Here is a 17,973-nt window from a genome sequence, read left to right as displayed (position 1 = left end):
GGCTCACCACTCTCCAGATGCGGGTTGGAACTTTATTTTATATAGACCTTCAAATATGATATATTTGAAGCAAGCAATCTCATAAACCAAAAGAAAATAAAAAGAAATTCCTGGTTCCACATCCACGAGTACTTTGCCCATCTATTTTGTGTTATGGTCCAGTCTATTGTAGCCCTTAAGTCAACCCATTACCCCTTGCCAAATATTTAATACTTATACTTGCCACCCAAAAGTTCTCACTATTGTCCTGTGTGCTAAACTGCTATTCATGATATTCAGTCACAATGTTTACCCCTGTAACTTATTGAAAACAAGCTGTGATTAACAATAATATTTTTTTCATGATATACATCATGATCAGTGGTATGTAAAAGCCTAGCCATTAAAGTGTGTCAGACCCCTTCATATTTTAATTTTGCAGCGCCAGTGACATATTTCTTAAGGGTTCTTTCAAAAAAAAAATCATTCACATTTACTAATAAAGCGATTCACAAAATACCACAATCTTTAAACTCATCCCTCAAGAAGACCATTTGAAAACAGTGGTCCAAAATATAATTATCCCAAAATTTTATTTTATTTTATTTTATTTTATTTTGAATTTGTATACCGCCCTTCTCCCTGAGGACTCAGGGCGGTGAACAGCCAAGTAAAAACATCAAGTACAAATATTAAAATACAGTTAAAATATACATATATAAATTTGGCCCCATTAATTAAAAACAATAAACAAAACACTTAAAAACACTTAAAAAATTAGGCCAGCCCGGCTTGCTGAAAAAGGAAGGTTTTAAGGGCACGGCGGAAGGCACCGAGGTCTTGGATTCTCCTTATCTCTGGAGGCAATTGATTCCAGAGGGTAGGTGCCCCCACAGAGAAGGCCCTCCCCCTGGGGGTCACCAGCCTGCACTGTTTGGCTGATGGCACCCCGAGGAGGCCCTCTCTGTGGGAGCGCACGGGTCGATGGGAGATTGTCGGTGGCAGCAGGCGGTCTCGAAGATAGCTAGGCCCTATGCCATGGAGCGCTTTAAAGGTGATAACCAACACCTTGAAGCGCACCCGGAAGACCACCGGGAGCCAGTGCAGCTCGCGCAGGAGCGGTGTTACATGGGAGCGCCAGGCTGCTCCCGTCACTACCCGCGCTGCTGCATTCTGGACCAGTTGGAGCCTCCGGGTGCTCCTCAAGGGGAGCCCCATGTAGAGAGCGTTGCAGTAGTCAAGGCGAGAGGTGACGAGGGCATGAGTGACTGTGCACAGGGAATCCCGATCAAGAAAGGGCCGCAACTGGCGGATCAGGCGAACCTGACAAAAGGTCCCCCTGGTTACAGCCGTCAGATGTTCCTCCAAGGACAGCTGCCTATCCAGGAGGACTCCCAGATTGCGAGCCCTCTCTGTGGGGGCCAACGACTCGCCCCCAATAGTCAGTGATGGAGTCAACTGACTATATCGGGATGCCGGGAGCCACAGCCACTCAGTCTTGGAAGGGTTGAGCCTGAGCCTGTTCCTCCCCATCCAGATCCGCACAGCCTCCAGGCACTGGGACATCACTTCAAGGGCATCGTTGGGGTGGCCTGGGGTGGAGATGTACAGCTGGGTGTCATCAGCGTACTGGTGGTATCTCACCCCAAAGCCACGGATGATCTCGCCCAGCGGCTTCACATAAATGTTGAACAGGAGGGGCGAGAGGACCGACCCCTGAGGCACTCCACATATAAGAGGCCTTGAGGTCGACCTCTGCCCACCTGCCAACACGAACTGCGACCGGTCGGAGAGAAAGGAGGAGAACCACCGTAATACGGTGCCCCCCATCCCCAACTCTTCCAGCCGGTGCAGCATGATACCATGGTCGATGGTATCAAAAGCCGCTGAGAGGTCTAACAGGACCAGAACAGAGGAACAACCCCTGTCACAATAAGTTCTATTGTGACATAGGGGGAAATCTTCTACCCATATATTGAAAAGTCAGTACATTCAATTTAGTGGGATATTCCTAGGTAAAGATTCTAAATTAAAATAGCCACTTCACTGGCTGATTTTGTTTTAACTTGTTTACCTTAGCAACTATATATATTCCAGACTTGACACATTTTGAATTGCTTTTAAAAGTTTAAATATTACAAATTTTAAATTCAAAATGGGAAAAATATACTGTACACTGAGGATAATCTGTAATTGGAAATAATATTTTTATTCATTCCATATTGCACTGTATTATTAAAAATCTTGCATTCTCTGGTTTCCCCCAAATGAGTACAGCATTACAAAAAAGCAGGAAAAATGAAATGTGAAAATTAGTTTATTGAAACTGAACAACATCTGATGGCAGAGCTTAGATCTTTCACCAAGACATCTATTTTTCCACACATCCAATTAAAAAGAAATAATCCGCTGAAGGAACACACAGAAATTTGGCACGGGGTATGTGTAACAGCTTTTAATTTTGTGCACATACTGGAGCACATATCTCTAAAATGTGTGCTGTGGCTCGCTTGCACAGCATCAGATCTACCAAAGTTCATATTGCCTGATCCCCCGCCCTTCCCGGTAAATGGAATGGAAAACTTCTCTCTTCTCAGCCTCTGCTTTTGCAGCAGGAAAACCAGATAGTTCTTGTTACCAATGGTGCAGTTTAATGAGAATGTCTTTGTACTCAGTCCCGGATAAAGAGAACAGATATTGCACCAGTGCACAGTATATATAAATTCAATAATCTGATTTGAAGAGCAATTATGCCAAAAACAGCAATAGAAACATTGCTTCATCAAGAATACAACTTGTCAGGTCTCTGCACAGCCCTTTAAAAACATTGGCCCAATTTTACTGTTCTTCATACACTAATGTAAACATAAAATCCCCACTGATAATAAATTATATTTATCTTTCATAGTTTATCCACATTAATAAATAAATAGCATGTAAATAGCTTGGAATGTCCATTTCCTACAGCTGTGTCTGGAACTCTTGCAAGACTTTTATCAAGATTTCTAATTATGTTCCTCAGTAAAAGCTAATAGTGTTTACTAGACCAGCTTTTCTAATACGTCACTGTCCTGAGGTGCTACTATTCCATATCTTAGAACTCAAAGTCCACATCGCTATACCATGACTTGCATGAGTCTGATCTTTGTGGATACAGATATATCCCAGCATTTGAATATTTTTTCCCCAACGCCTTCATGAGTGGTAGTCTATGGTGTATTTCTTGATTGCTAGTTCCTTTTCTATACATGGTTGATCCCAGTGGTGGGCTGCTGCCGGTTCTGACCAGTCGTTCCAACGATCAGCTGGACCCGCCCACCCGCCCCTATCCTGTTCTCGCCCTATCCCAGTGTGACGAACTTTTTCGGCACCAAGTGCCAAAACGGGAGCGCGCATGTGTGTGCACATGTGCTGAAAACCGGAAGAGCAGATGATTTTCTGGGTTCCGGCGTGCCAGCCAGTTGGTCTTCACATGTGTGGGACTGCCAGTAATTGGAAGAGCAGCCGCCTGGTGTGCATGTGTGCGCCGAGAAGATGATGTTCCATTTTCTGGCGTGCGCATGTGCACCAGCCAGCTGCTCTTCATGCGCACATACATGCCAGACATCAGAAGGCAAGAGGACCGGTGCGCATGCGCATGCCGGAAACTGGAAGATCATTTTCCCGGCGTGTGGATGCGTTCCGGGCGGCTGCTCTTTCTGTTTTTGGCACTCCTGTGAGCATGAAGACCAACTGGCCATCGTGCCAGAACCCAACAAAGCAACAGGCGACAGCTCGCATGCCCAGGGAGATGGCTCTGAGTGTCACTTCCAGCATGCATGCCATAGGTTTGCCATCACGGCCCTATCCTGTCTTATATTTCCTTCTTTCTGGCTCAGCTGATTCGCACGGTACAGCTGATTTCCGTGCCTCCGCTGTCCTACTTACTGGGGCTGTCTTAGAAGGTAAGCAGCTGAGCTTCAAATTGCTGTATTTTGAACGCTGTGCACAAGCAGATTAGACGTACATGCGCGTGCAAAGTGCACCCTCACCGAACCAGTTGTTAATCCAGTTGCAGCCCACCACTGGTTGATCCTAAAAGGCAGAAGCTATCCACCCTTTCAATATCTTCATTGTCAATTCTAACCAAGTGTGTACCAATGCTGAAGAACGCACAATGCTCGTTGGTGGAACATATGACTAACAAAGCGAATGTCTCAACTGATGAGAAAAGAAGAAGGTTTATCAATTCAAAGAAAGAAGTTATGCAACAGAAGCAGATTTTTTTAAATTTGATTTGATTTGTATAGCCACCCATCTACTAAGGGAAATTCCGGACAGAGAACACAAATAAAAACATAACCAAATTGTTCAGCTGAACTAACTCCTCTCTGAAGAACATAGAGGAGGTTCTTGAAATACAGGAATATTCATTGCCAAGGCAATGATCAGATAAAAATGGGTTAACTCCAGGTCAGAAAAGTGATTCATGAAAATATGTCAGATGTCATCCAGTCTCCAAGTGACATGAAGATAAAAGAGGAAGGAGAAGAAACACATTCAGACTTGCAAAATACTGCTACTGTAACTGTTCTAGTCTGATCTACTTTATAGGGCTGTAACACAGTCAAACCACAGACCAAGTGCAGTGGATACAGGTAACAACTAGAAGCAAGAAACATGTACAGACTGGAATAGGAACAGTTTCGGACTTCTACGGATGAAACAATTTCAGAGAATTCAGGAAAAGAAAGAAATCAGCAGAGCTAGTGGCAGGATGATGGATCCCTAAAGGGTAGAAAGGATGCAACTGTGCCCTATAAAAAGATAAAGAGCAAATAATAGCATTGTAATTGGTAATTCACTTCTATGGGGAACTAAAACAAACATATGCTGACTGAATCCATGGGCTCTGAAGTGATCGAGAATATGACAGAACAACTACTAAAATTATTAAAAAAAATTAACTATTATCTTTTCCTGCTGAAATACATAGAAACAGATAGTAGGGCAAGGACAACAAAATATCAAATGTTGGAAGTAACTTCAAGACTCTGAGGAGTAATCAGGTAATATTCTTACCTATTCTATCAGACCAGAAAGGGACATAAGAATACTACATATCAGTGGCTGACTATCAATATGGCATCAAAAGAGGAAATATGGTTTCTGAAATTATGAGTTAATCTAGATGAAAGACTACTACCTCAAATCAGTTACAAATCTCTCTCTCTCTCTCTCTCTCTCTCTCTCTCTCTCTCTCTCTCTCTCTCTCTCTCTCTCTCACACACACACACACACACACACACACACACACACACACACAGTCAATGTGTTTGGTCAAAGAATGGAAAGCTTGATTATAAGGACTTCAAGCTGAAGTCTGTGGAAGAAAGAAATGGACACCCTGAAATAAGGCCCTCGGGGTTGAGGGGGATATTTACTAAATAAAAAAGGAATGTTGCTGAAATAGAGCCTCTTAAACTATTCACTGAAAAATCATAAAGAATATTGGCTCATACAATTCATGGCCTTCGTTGTCTATACACCATTGTTCAGAATTTGAAGATAAAAACAATGTGAGTTCCAGTTCTGATGTACAGCAGTTACAGAATAGAATTTGTTCAAAAGGATCAGAAGTCTTAGAAAATGGAAAGAAATTCTATTGTATGTTAAGAATATCCATTCCTGCTCAAAAATCAAAATTAATGAATATGACAATGATGTAAAGATTTTCTGGGGTTAAATAAGTTGAAGAACAAGTAAAAACAATACTGTGGAGGGTATTTATTGTCACCCTTTCTATTCAAAAGAAGATGTGGCTAATGTCTTACAAGAGCAAATTGCATATATTTCAAAAGGGCATGCAGTTGTAATGATGGAAGATTGTAATTATCCAAACAAATGTTTGGAGACAAACTCTGCCAAAAAAGGTCTTTCAAGAACTATCTCTTTTGTGTCTTTTATTTTCTTTGTTTCCCCCATTATTGATATGGATTCACTGGATATATGGGAGAATGCTAATCAGATCAGCAGATCATACAAAGCAAGGGGTAGGGGAGACATAGCCCCTAGATCAGGGATGTCAAACTGGTGGCCCGTGGGCCAGATACCATATTTTTCGGAGAATAAGATGCATCTTTTTACCCCCCAAAAGGGGGTGAAAATTTAGGTGCGTCTTATACACCGAATGTAGCCCTGCCCACCCACTGGCCCCCACCTTTTGGCCTGTGCCTCGCAGTAGTTACCTTTTTGCAAGCAAACAGCAAGAAAAAACAGCCCCTTTCAGCTTCAGCATAGGTTAATTAGCACAAGTTGATTAGATTGGCCTCCCGACTCTCAGCTGATTTGCTCTCAGCTGTTTTGTGCAGGGCTTTCCTGCTTGCTTTCAAAGAGTGCTGGAGCAATTTTTTTCCCCCCTAGCTATGCTGAAAAAGGAAACTGAAAGTAAAGCAGGCTGTTGGCTTTGCTGTTGCTGCAACGTTGGAAAATTAGGCAGGCAGATTTCTTTTCTTTTTCTTCACCAAAAGGGTAGGTGCAAACAATGGGAAATTTAGGGGAAAAGAGGAGAGTTCAAGATTTTAAAACACAAAAGAAAAAAAGCTCTATTTAACTAGGGAATTGTAATAATTGAGATACTATTAATTGTATATTGTGTTGAAAGCAGAAATGGTTAAGTTGTGGTTTGGAGGAATATATGGGGGAAATTATTTGGTTTATTATTATTGGTAAATATAATTAATTGATTTGTAAGAAATTGGATTGCATGGAAATAATTGGAATATTCATGTTCATATTGATTAATATACAAAAAACATAGTTATAACTAATTGATTTATATAAAAATGTTGAATTTGTATTAAACAATTGTAATATTAAATAATTAACCAATTTGAGGATGGATAAAAAAATAGATGACAATGGGAAGGGGTATAATATAGAATAGAAGGGAAAAATCGAATTTGATTAAGATTAGAGATGAGAATGAAGGGTAATATTGGTTTTTTTAAAAAAATAGATGAGGAATAAATATGGCAAAAAGGAAATATAGAAATTGTAAATTTAATTGAAATGACTAAATACTGTTTAAATTTGTGAACCAGCCACTCTGTTCAAATAAAATACATTGTATGTTTGTATGTGTGTTGGTCTAAAAAATTTAAAAAAAACTTTAAAAAAAAACAACCAAAAAAGGTAGGTGCATCTTATACTCCGAAAAATACGGTATGTCACATGCAGGCCACGCCCATCCCAGCTCCGCAAAGGGAAAAAATGTCACAAAACATTATGTGATGGCAACGTGATGCTATGAGTTTGACACCCGTGCCCTAGATGGAATACCAAGGATAGAGGGATAAGTGAAAGTGAAAGGATGAAATAAAACAGAAAATGCAAAGTACTTAGAAAATACATTTTGAATATATTTTAAGGAGGATATTTGGTTTAGTAATACTACTCACAGAAAAGATCTTGGTTTGTAATGGATTGAAAATTTATATCGATTAATAGTGCAATGTGGTTGCCAACTAATCTCAACAGTTCTTCTCATTATGGTGCTATATATTTCTTTTATTTACATCAGTTGTTGAGTATTCTATCCATGTACATACTGGAGACAGGAAGAAAGCTGGTGCCAGTGGCAATGCTTATTTTTGTATTTGTGGAGATAGAGGTGACTCAGGAAAACGATGGCTTAATAATTCTAAAACAGGACCAATCACTTTTGGTAGAGGACAGGTAATATATATATATGTGTGTGTGTGTGTATATTACGTAATAGGTATGCATATGCTTTTAATAGACATGTTTCAAGTGTAAAGAATAATTTCCTTATTATGTAATGGCATGACATGGAATTCTGTTTAACTTTGCTGTATCCATTTGTTTAGTCATCTTCCCTATTATTTTAATGCATTCTGTACTTCTTGATTCAGATCTGTGTAGGATCAGTATAAACTAACAACCCTTTGCTACACTCATAAAATGTGACCATAATTTTCATAGATAGTCTGTAGGTAATGCTACTTAATCAACAATTGAGAACTCTCACATGTCTTTGTTAACAGCAAATATATCCCATGATATCAGCTACATTCAGATATATAGAACTGATTTATCATGGCCTTAGCTATCGAATATTTGAAACAGCACCATAAGTTGTTTTAAGAACTGCCTAGAGCTTGGCGACCTATTCTTATATAGGTGGCAACTCTTGTCTTTCTTTCTCCTTTACCCCAAAAGTACAGAACACAGTAATGCTCTCAGTATTTCAAGGTCAGCTGAAGTGATGACAACCATGAGTTGGCTTCAGATTGCTTCTAAGGAATTGGAGAGTAGAAATAGTGATACTGAACATATTTGTTGCATGATTGATGAATAAATTTTGATCAGTATAAGCTGCCATAAATAGGTTCAACATGAAATATCAAAACTCATAGGCAAAACTTGTTATGATACAACAAGGACACAAGTTATTAATATAACATTTTGCAGGAGATAGGAAAAGGAAAAGCAATGAGGCTTTAATGAGCAATATATAATGCTATTTAAAATCAACCTTTCTCTACCATACATTATAGAAATAATATAAATTAAATGATGAATGCCTAAAAGCTTAGAATCCTACTCTAGTCCAGTATATAACCTTTGAATGAGGTTAAATCTAAGATGCTTCAGAAGAAGTAAAGTCTCTTTGTGTAAAAATCATAATTCATTGGATTTTATTTGATTCTAGAAGCTCTGTTACTGGAACAGTGAAGAAATCCAGGAAATACTGTATGCTTACATAACCCCATGATTTAATATTTGCAATAAAATGAAACTACTCACTGACACTTAAGATGTCAGCTTTATTGCACAACCTTTTGCTATGACCTTGCAAAAAGGATTTATATATATTGAAATGTTCATCTGTGCAGAGAAAAGACGTTGTGTTTACTGAATTTACCCATTAATAGCTGATAGAGTTTGCTTCATACAAATTCAACTATATTAACTTTTCTCAAATTATAGATGGATGTTTACCAAATCAAAGGAGTGCACCTTGGGAAGCTGAATCAAGTCATTGTGGGGTTCAAAGGTTTGAACAAAGGTATACTTTGACAGAGGGGTGGAGGGAGGGGCAAAGAGACAGAATGTGAAATGGAGGAAAAGCATTACAATGAGTTCTAGAAAGACTATTGCAGTGCTTTGTAGGAAAACCAAACCAAACATTGCAATGCAAACATTGTAAAGAGGAATGGGAAAACAGCAACTCAGAATAATTAGAAAAAGGCACCAATCAATCAGAATAGAGCTGGAAGGGATCTTTGAGGTCTTCTAGTCCAGCCCCCTGCTCAAACAGGAGACCCTATACCATTTCAGACAAGTGACTCTCCAGTCTCTTCTTAAAAATCTCCAGTGATGAAGCACCCACAACTTTTGATGGCAAACTGTTCCACTGGTTAATTGTCCTCACTGTTAGGAAGTTTCTCCTTAATTCCATGTTGCTTCTCTCCTTGATTAATTTACATCCATTTTTTTTCTTGTCCTGCCCTCTGGTGCTTTGAAAAATAAATTGACCCCCCTCCTCTTTGTGGCAATCTCTCAAATACTGGAATACTGCTATCAAGTCCTCCCTAGTCCTTCTTTTCTCTAGACTAGCCAAAGCCAAAGCCTGCAACCATTCTTCATATGTTTTTGTCTTCAGGCCTTTAATCATCTTATTTGCTCTTCTTTGCACTTTTTCCAAAGTCTCAAACTCTTTTTTGTAATGTGGTGACCAAAACTGGATACAGTATTCCAGGTGTGGTCTTACTAAGTCTTTCTAAAGCGGTACTAATACTTCATGTGATTTTGATTCTATGCCTTTGTTAATACAACCAAGGATTTTACTAGCTTTCTTGGCTGCTGCCATACATTGCTGGCTTATATTTAAGTGTTTGTCATCTAGGATTCCAAGATTCCTCACACAGTTACTGTTTTTGAGTCAGATTTTACCTAACTTGTACTTCTGGTTTTTCCTGCCTAAGTATAAAACCTTGATTTTATCCACATTAAATTTTACTTCGTTGGATAGGTCCCATTGTTCAAATGTGTCAAGATCTTTTTGGATCCTGAGCTTGTCATCTGGAGTGTTGGCTATTCCTGTATGCTTAGTGTCATCTGCAAATTTGATGAGTTTCCCTTCTATTCCCTCATCTAAGTCATTTATGAAGATATTGAAGAGTAATGGGGCTAGGGCGGATCCTTGTGATAGCCTATTGCTTACTTTCCTCCATGTAGATGTAGTACCATTAAGGACAACTCATTGAGTACAATTTGTCAGTCAGTTACAAATCCATCTGGTGGTGATGTTATCTATCCCATATTTTTCTAGCTTACCAAGAACTAGGTTGTGATCTACTTTATGGAATGCCTTGCTCAAGTCAAAGTATACTATGTCCACAGCATTTTGCTGGTCTAATAATTTAGTCACTTTGTCAAAGAATGTTTGGTTTGGCATGATTTATTTTTAACAAACCCATGCTGGCATTTAGTTATAACTTTATTTGTTTCTAAACGTTCACAGATCTGTTTTTTTATTATCTTTTCCAGTATCTTCCCAGCTATTGATGTTAGGCTGATTGATCTGTAGTTTTCTGGGTCTGTTCCCTCCCCCTTTTTTTTTTGAAGATGGGAACATCAGCTGTTTTCCAATCCTCAGGTAATTCCCTGGTATTCTAGGATTTTTGAAAGATATGGTACAATGGTTCTGAGATAACATCTGCCAGCTCCTTCAGAATTCTGGGATGTAATATATCAGGTCCCAGTGATTAATATTCATCAAGATCAGATAGGTATTCTCTAACCATTTTCATGTTTATTTTAATTTTTATTTCTAGTCTGTCTTTTACAGTTATGTTTTTGGTAGGCTGGGCTATAGTTTCTGTTTGCATTAAGACTGATGCAAAGAATGAGTTAAGCAGTTCTGCTTTTTTCTGCTGCCATCTTCTCTCTTAAGTGGATCTACTGTTTCCTTGACTTTTTTCTTGTTATTTATATCTTGGAATAAACTTTTTATTATCTTTGACTTTTGTTGCAAATTTTTGTTCATTCTGAGGCTTTGCTTTCCTGACTTCATCTTTGCAGATTGGGTTATCTACTGATACTCTGCCTTAGTTATGAGTCTCTCTTTCCATTTTTTGTCCTTGTCCTTTTTGTTTTTCAGTTTATCAGAGAGATCTTTGTGCAACCATGAGGTCTTCTTCTTGGATTTCTTGTTTTTCTTTTTCAGTGATATTGTGTTGGACTGGGCTTTTATGATCATATTTTCCAGAATTTCTCATACTTCTTGAATTGTTTTCTCCTTTAAGATTTCCATCCATGGAATTTTTCTTAGGCTTTCTCTGAGTTTGTTAAAATCAGTTATTTTGAAGTTTAAGACAGTGGCTGGATTATGTTCTATTGTTGGTGTTTGCATTATATTGAATTCCAATATGACGTTGTCTCTCTCATTCAAAGTTCCGGCAACTTCAACTCTCTCCATCACTTCTTCTCTATTAGTAATAATTAGGTCCAGTATAGCTTTTCCTCTATTCCCTCTATCTTTTGGATGACAAAGCTCTGAGCTAGGTTGGTTAGGAATCTGCTCTCTCTTTTGCTGCAGAGTTTGTCTCCTAGTTGATATCAAGGTAGTTAAAGTCTCCCATTACTACTGTGGTATATTTCCTACATATATTTGTTAATTGTTTAGCAAAATGTTCATCTATTTCTTCTGCTTGGTTGGGTGGCCTATAGTATATACCTATAGCAATGTTTTATTTTATCCTTTCATATTGAGTCATATGGATTCTAGGAGGTTTTCATCCTTGGTTTTGAGATGTAGTGATCTTTTATATATAATGCAACTCCACCTCCTCCAACACCATGGTGTTTTGGCTTCAGGAGAAAGGGGGAAATGATACCCAGGAAGATGGGATAAGACTAGAGTTTCTCCACAAATCCCATAGAAATATTACAGAATATCTTTGCAACATTTCCTCTTCAACAATACACTTAAACCCAATTATACACTAAGGCAGAAGCTTGTCCACCCCAAGGATAAAATACCCAGATACAAATTGTACAATGTCGTATACACAGTACAATGCAGTGAGACATGTGCAAGTCTAGTTGCCTCTTGAAAAAGCATCTTTGGATCATTGTATAAAAAGTGGTTAACCAAGTGCAGGTAGTCCTCAACTTATAACAGTTCATTTAATAACCATTCAAAGTTACAATAGCACTGACAATCATGACTTGTGAGAGTTTTTCACACAACTATTGCAGCATCCCCATGATCACATGATTAAAACTGAGCTGTGGGAACACTGAAATGTAATACTGATCTTGGATCAGTGTGCCTTTGAATATTTTGATTCCCAGCCATAAGTTTATAACCTCAGATGCAAGAAGTGACACAAGAAGGATTTTCTATATATACAAGTCAACTCAGTTTCTATCATAATTGAAAAGAGAAATCAAAAAGTAGTCTCCCTTAATCTGGCACTTTCAAGATACATTTGGAGTAGGAGTCCCAGAATAATAACAGGATGCAGAATGAGACTGGGATGGGGAGCAGCTACAGCAAATTACACAAATGTATTCAAGAATAATGGAAGATGTATAGCTGCAAATAACCAGTAGGTATTCATTTTTACCTGAATATCACCAGTAATCATGTATTGATTTAACACCTAGCATAGATCATACATATTCACTTTAAATTCATACAGGATATATGTTGCTAGGCTATGAATTAAATTTACAATTCAGTTTGTCATCTTGCATGTGTGTAGTTCTGTCCAAAATTACTTTGATTATTGTTCTTTCATTTTAAAGGCACCATGACAGGATCATTTGCAGAAATTATTGTAACAAAGAATCTCAAAATACACAAATACTGATGCCATCAATATTTTTACACTATTTGAAAATATAACTGGATTTTCACTTCAGAAAGCAATAGGCCTTTTCAAGTAATCTTGTTGAACACTTGAAACCTTAAGAGTATAAAAGAAAAACAACACAAAGTCCTTCCATTGCAGTGTTATTTAAGCTTTCACGTAGTATCATTTTTAATTAACTTGTTTATACAGTGTGGTCTGTATAGCTGTTATTACTTGGGTAAATCAAACAAACATAGAAAGTTGAATGGTAACCTTTTTCTTTTTTCCCCTCCTAGATGATTGGTTTCTAGAGAAGATAGTAATAGAAGAAACAAACTATCCTTTTACTACATATACTTTTGTTCATAATAACTGGTTGCATCAACAGTCAAAAAAGGATTTTACAGAAGCTTTAATCCCACTACAAGGTCACGTGTCTTGATTTTCAAATTTGAGATACAAAGATAGACATAGATGTACAGATGTAGAGATACAAAGATAGATGTATGCATGCATGTGTGCATTTGCCTCACATAAATTTATAACATAAATTGTCAAGCAACTTTTCAAAATATTGTAGGAATGAGTAACATAGGTTGTCTTTTACAAATAATGCTACATATATTTTAGTAAATTTTTCCAGTCTCACAATTTCTTCTAAAATACCCAAAAGGCTTGAATATCTTGACTTATTGGGCCTATCTAAGAGTGCTTAGATTTAGACTTATGCAATTCAGCCCCAGTAATATCAGAACTGCCAATTTAGGAAACAGTGCACCAAACCACTTAATTACTGAGAAGCCCAATAGAGAGGCTCTATCCATATTCAGATGCAACTCTTGGTTTGATTTTATAATTCAAAAGGACCTACATCTCAAGAGGAAGATGCCTTGATTTAATCTTCCTACAAACTAATTCAAAGATTCTGAAGTTGATATCAAGGTAGTTAAAGTCTCCCATTCTTTGAATGTTGATTCCTCTCTGGGCATGAAAGGGCTAGGAATGTATGGTAAATTACAAACAGTTTAGGATTCAGTCTGTTTAAAACTCAAGTTACAAAGAGTGAGATGAGGCAGGAAATGGATCAAGTACAGAAATAGTAACAGAGGAAGACTGATTTGATCATCTTGCAGTTTCTAAGGAAACCCTCATATTACAGCATGCAAAATTCCATTGATTCCAGAAATCTTTTTAAAGTTCCATTCCTGATTGAGAAATTATGGGCACCTAAAACAATTTGGCAATATATTACTCCAATATGCCTAATTTACTGTTGACACAACAGTACACACAGGTACACTCTTCCTTCTTTCTTACTCAGCTTTGTGTTTGGGGAGCTTTAGATTCATTCTATTTCAAAAGAAACCTGCTTTGATTCCTGAAATCACTTCAGAATTTTGGTGAATTTAAAGCACATCTGTAATTCACACCTCAATTTATTATGTTACTCTAGAACAGGGGTGTCAAACTCGCGGCCAGATGCGTCACATGCTGGCCATGCCCCCAGTTTAGCGAAGGTGGGAAAAATAATGATACGTAATGTGATGCTGTGAGTTTAACACCCCTGCTCTAGAAATATTGGCAACATGACAACATAACAGACTAAATATAACAAAATAATAAATGAGTTCAGATTGATTTTTTAACTGAAACCTAGGATCACATTTGTATTTCATTCAGAAATGACAGAAAAATCTGGCCCCATGAAAGGTTTTGAAACAAAAAGCCAAGGACAATGGAGACTGTGGATAGACTTTGTCCATGTTCCAGAAAAAATGCCTGAAATAAAAATTCTTGCCTATGGAACCAATGGAGTATCATTTGCACAGAGAGTTCAACATTTTAAAAACGAACCCTTTCTGGTAGGTTTCTAGTTGATAATATTGCAATTAGGATGCAGAATCTGCTTTTTCTACTTAGGTTCACCACACTGTTGTCATCATCTGAAACTGAGCACAAGAATGTAAAAAGCCTAAGAGTCATAATAGGAAAGAATTAGTGTCCTTTGTAGTCTGCTTCTGAAGTTCCAAATGCATTTGCTCATTGAATGGATGACACAGAATGCTAAATTAGATATATGTTGTTAAATTCCAAAGGGAAAAGTATAAAGTTCACATACTGAAGGAATGACAGACTGTGAAAAGTGGAACTGACATCCTGAGGACTTAAAGTATTTTCCAACCTTTGTTGCTGATATCTTTATCTTTTAGTTTAATTGCTCTTTTAAAACAGATTTAAATTTGAATGCATATAAATGTAGATATTTTAAAATGAAAATGCAGACATTTTAAAATAGTTAGATAGACAGACCTATACATGCAGAGAGAGAATCCAAATCTATTCACCATGTGAATTTATAGTTGTTGTTGTTTTTTTCCTTTAACAGTTGAGTATTGGTGATATTGGTCAAATAACAAAGCTTTCCTTTCTGTCATCCTGCTCAAATTTGAATAAAGGGATCAAACTGCATAAGGTATTGCCTCGCTTTTACTTATGTTAACTTTCCTACTTTAGTATTGATGGTATTTCAGCAATTTTGTGCCTTAAAAGTACAGCTTTTTAATATAATTTTTATTGAAGAAATTTTAACACTATGAAAACAATACAAATATTAGAAAAGAAACAAAAATGGAAGAAAAGTGAATAAGAAAGAAAATAGGAATAGAAAGCAAAAAGAAAGAAATGTTATAAAGCGTCAAAATTTTGTTTATATACCTTTATTAGATTGTTTTAAAATAACACGTTCATCATTTGTACATAATTCTTTTTCAAATTCTGTCTTATATTCCAATCAAAAGTCCTTTTATCTACTTCAAATCTTTGTAGTAGTTGTACATAACAAAACTATTTCTTTTAGGTAAAAATTCATACTGATCTTCATGAATAAAGTCCTGTAAAACCATATTTATTCTCTCATATCATCATGAATAACTTATAATCATTACTCAGTAATGGTATTGTATCATAATTTTTGGTGAAGTCAAGTCTTGACTTTTGTTAGGTGTTAATGCTATGTCAGCCTCCATTCAAACTATCTGATATCTTTCTAGTCTGTAAAATAGAATTTATCAGGTTTTGCAATGTTTGTAATAATTTATCTCCAAAATTTTTATAAGAGGTTGCTAAATGATCTGGTCTATATGCTTTTCCTATTTACACCTTTTTAATATCTTCACAAACTTCCCTTATTGTAATGAGACTATTCATTAATGATTTCTCTGTGATCTTCAGTAAATTTTGTTTCTTTAAATATTCATCAGTCTTTGCCAGGAAATTTCTTCTCCCTTATTGGTGAAATATTTTTCATCTTTAGATTATATGTTTTTATAGTATTTCCATCTTGTAATTTTAATATCTCTTTCTCTTTTTTCTTCTAACCCTTTCCCTGGCTTATTTGCAAATTCAAAATTCTTTTCTTTTGCATAATTATTTTTACTTCCTTTTTTTCTTACTGCTAACAAAGACAGCTACCATTGTAAAAGTTTAATTTGTTGTGAAATCATTTTCTTTTTGGGAGAATTTCTTTAATTCTTTCACTTTTATCTGATCTAAAATCACTTATTTTTGACTTGTTTCTCTTTTTTTCTAGTTTACTATTATACTGTATAAAATATTCCCGCATAAAAGCTTTATTTTAATTTCAAACCATTTTTATGTCTGTACCTTTATTAAGATTATTATTAAAAATATTTTAACTACTTTTTACAATCTCCCATTACTGTTTCTTACTACAACATAGTTTTGTTTAACATTCAGTCATCTGAGGAAAATAGTTTTTCTTTTAGAAATTGAAGTCACTGGATTATGGTTTGAAAAAGTCTTTGACAAATACCAGTATCTCCATTTTATGACACTAATAGTCAAATTCAATCTTGAAAAGGATCTGTGTCTTTCAGAAAAACAAGTGTATTTTTTTGCATCATCATTTTTGCATCTCTGTGCTAAACTTTTAGTAGTTTACCTTATGTTATTTTGAAATATGTCTCAGGAGTCCTGTCCTTTTTTGGGGGACATATTGCTCCATTCTAATCTTCCATTGAATACCAATTTTTGTATAAGTCCATTAGTTTGTCCACATGTGTATTGTTTTCTGTTTTGGAGCATAAATTCCAACTAGAAAAATCTAGGACCCATGCAGAGAAATTTATCTGTCATTATCATGTCAGTATCAGTTTTGGTTGCAAATGAGGAAACATTTATATATAAAAAAATCAATTTCTTTTTATCTCCTATTGAAACAAATTCTTTACCCAAATTTCTGCAGATAAAATATTTTATATCCATTTTTCTAATGTGTGTTTCTTGAAGACAAATTACGGTACATTTTGTTTTAATTTTTTAACATATTTGTCCTTCCTTCCTTCCTTCCTTCCTTCCTTCCTTCCTTCCTTCCTCCCTCCCTCCCTCCCTCCCTCCCTCCCTCCCTCTGTTCCCTTCCCTTCTCTTCCTCTTTCTTTCTCCTTTCTTTCTTTCTTTCTTTCTTTCTTTCTTTCTTTCTTTCTTTCTTTCTTTCTTTCTTTCTTTTTTCTTTCTCCCTTTCTTTCTTCTATTGATATTCCACATTAGAAATCTACAATTTCCACTTCATTATTATTTGCTTAATCTTTTAAGATGCCCTGTAGATTGTTCAATTTCTTTCATTTTTACAAACCTTTCTTCCGTTCACTTTTATCAGATCTGACAGATTCAGATATCTGCTTTTCTATTTTTACAAACAGTTTTTTGTAATGTTTCTAGGACAATTTATTTTTCTGTCAGTTGCTCTAACAAAAGTTGCCTTCCCTCATCTTGCTTTGCAGCTTTTCCAATGGTAACCATTATTTTATTAGTAAAAGTAAGTGGATTACAAAGATGAAGGTAAAAAGGCAAGCTTTTCTCCCTTCCCCCTTTTAGCTTTCTGGATACCCTTAAGGCTTTAGTTCAATTTGTCTTTCCCTAGTTTAGATGACACAATCCATCTCATGTTACACTTATCTCCTTATTTTATAACTTCCTTAAAGGAAATTAACTTTTCCTTTTGTTGTCAAATAATCAACGTTCCCAGGAAAATCTAATCTGTTTGAAAATACTCAATGTTTGAATCAAAGGTTAATGTGGAACCTAGAAGAAAATGTGGTCTCTAAGCAAT

General features: G+C 36.5%; 1 protein-coding gene across 1 annotated transcript in view; it reads left to right on the top strand.

Annotated features, from left to right (window-relative positions):
* Positions 1–17,973, top strand: part of RP1 (RP1 axonemal microtubule associated) — a 203,545-nt gene that overhangs the window by 135,344 nt on the left and 50,228 nt on the right. Inside the window, exons 37-41 of the mRNA XM_070942296.1 lie at positions 7,541–7,695; positions 8,971–9,049; positions 13,142–13,273; positions 14,526–14,707; positions 15,232–15,318. Coding sequence (XP_070798397.1) covers positions 7,541–7,695; positions 8,971–9,049; positions 13,142–13,273; positions 14,526–14,707; positions 15,232–15,318 — 635 coding nt within the window. The remainder of the gene's footprint in view (positions 1–7,540; positions 7,696–8,970; positions 9,050–13,141; positions 13,274–14,525; positions 14,708–15,231; positions 15,319–17,973) is intronic.

The sequence above is a fragment of the Pituophis catenifer genome, unplaced genomic scaffold (genome assembly GCF_029215685.1).
Source record: "Pituophis catenifer annectens isolate HBS135680 unplaced genomic scaffold, rPitCat1.0.hap2 SCAF_3, whole genome shotgun sequence".
Taxonomy (NCBI): domain Eukaryota; kingdom Metazoa; phylum Chordata; class Lepidosauria; order Squamata; family Colubridae; genus Pituophis; species Pituophis catenifer.
The sequence above is the reverse complement of the archived record's forward strand: the minus strand, read 5'-3'. Positions and strand labels throughout refer to the sequence as shown.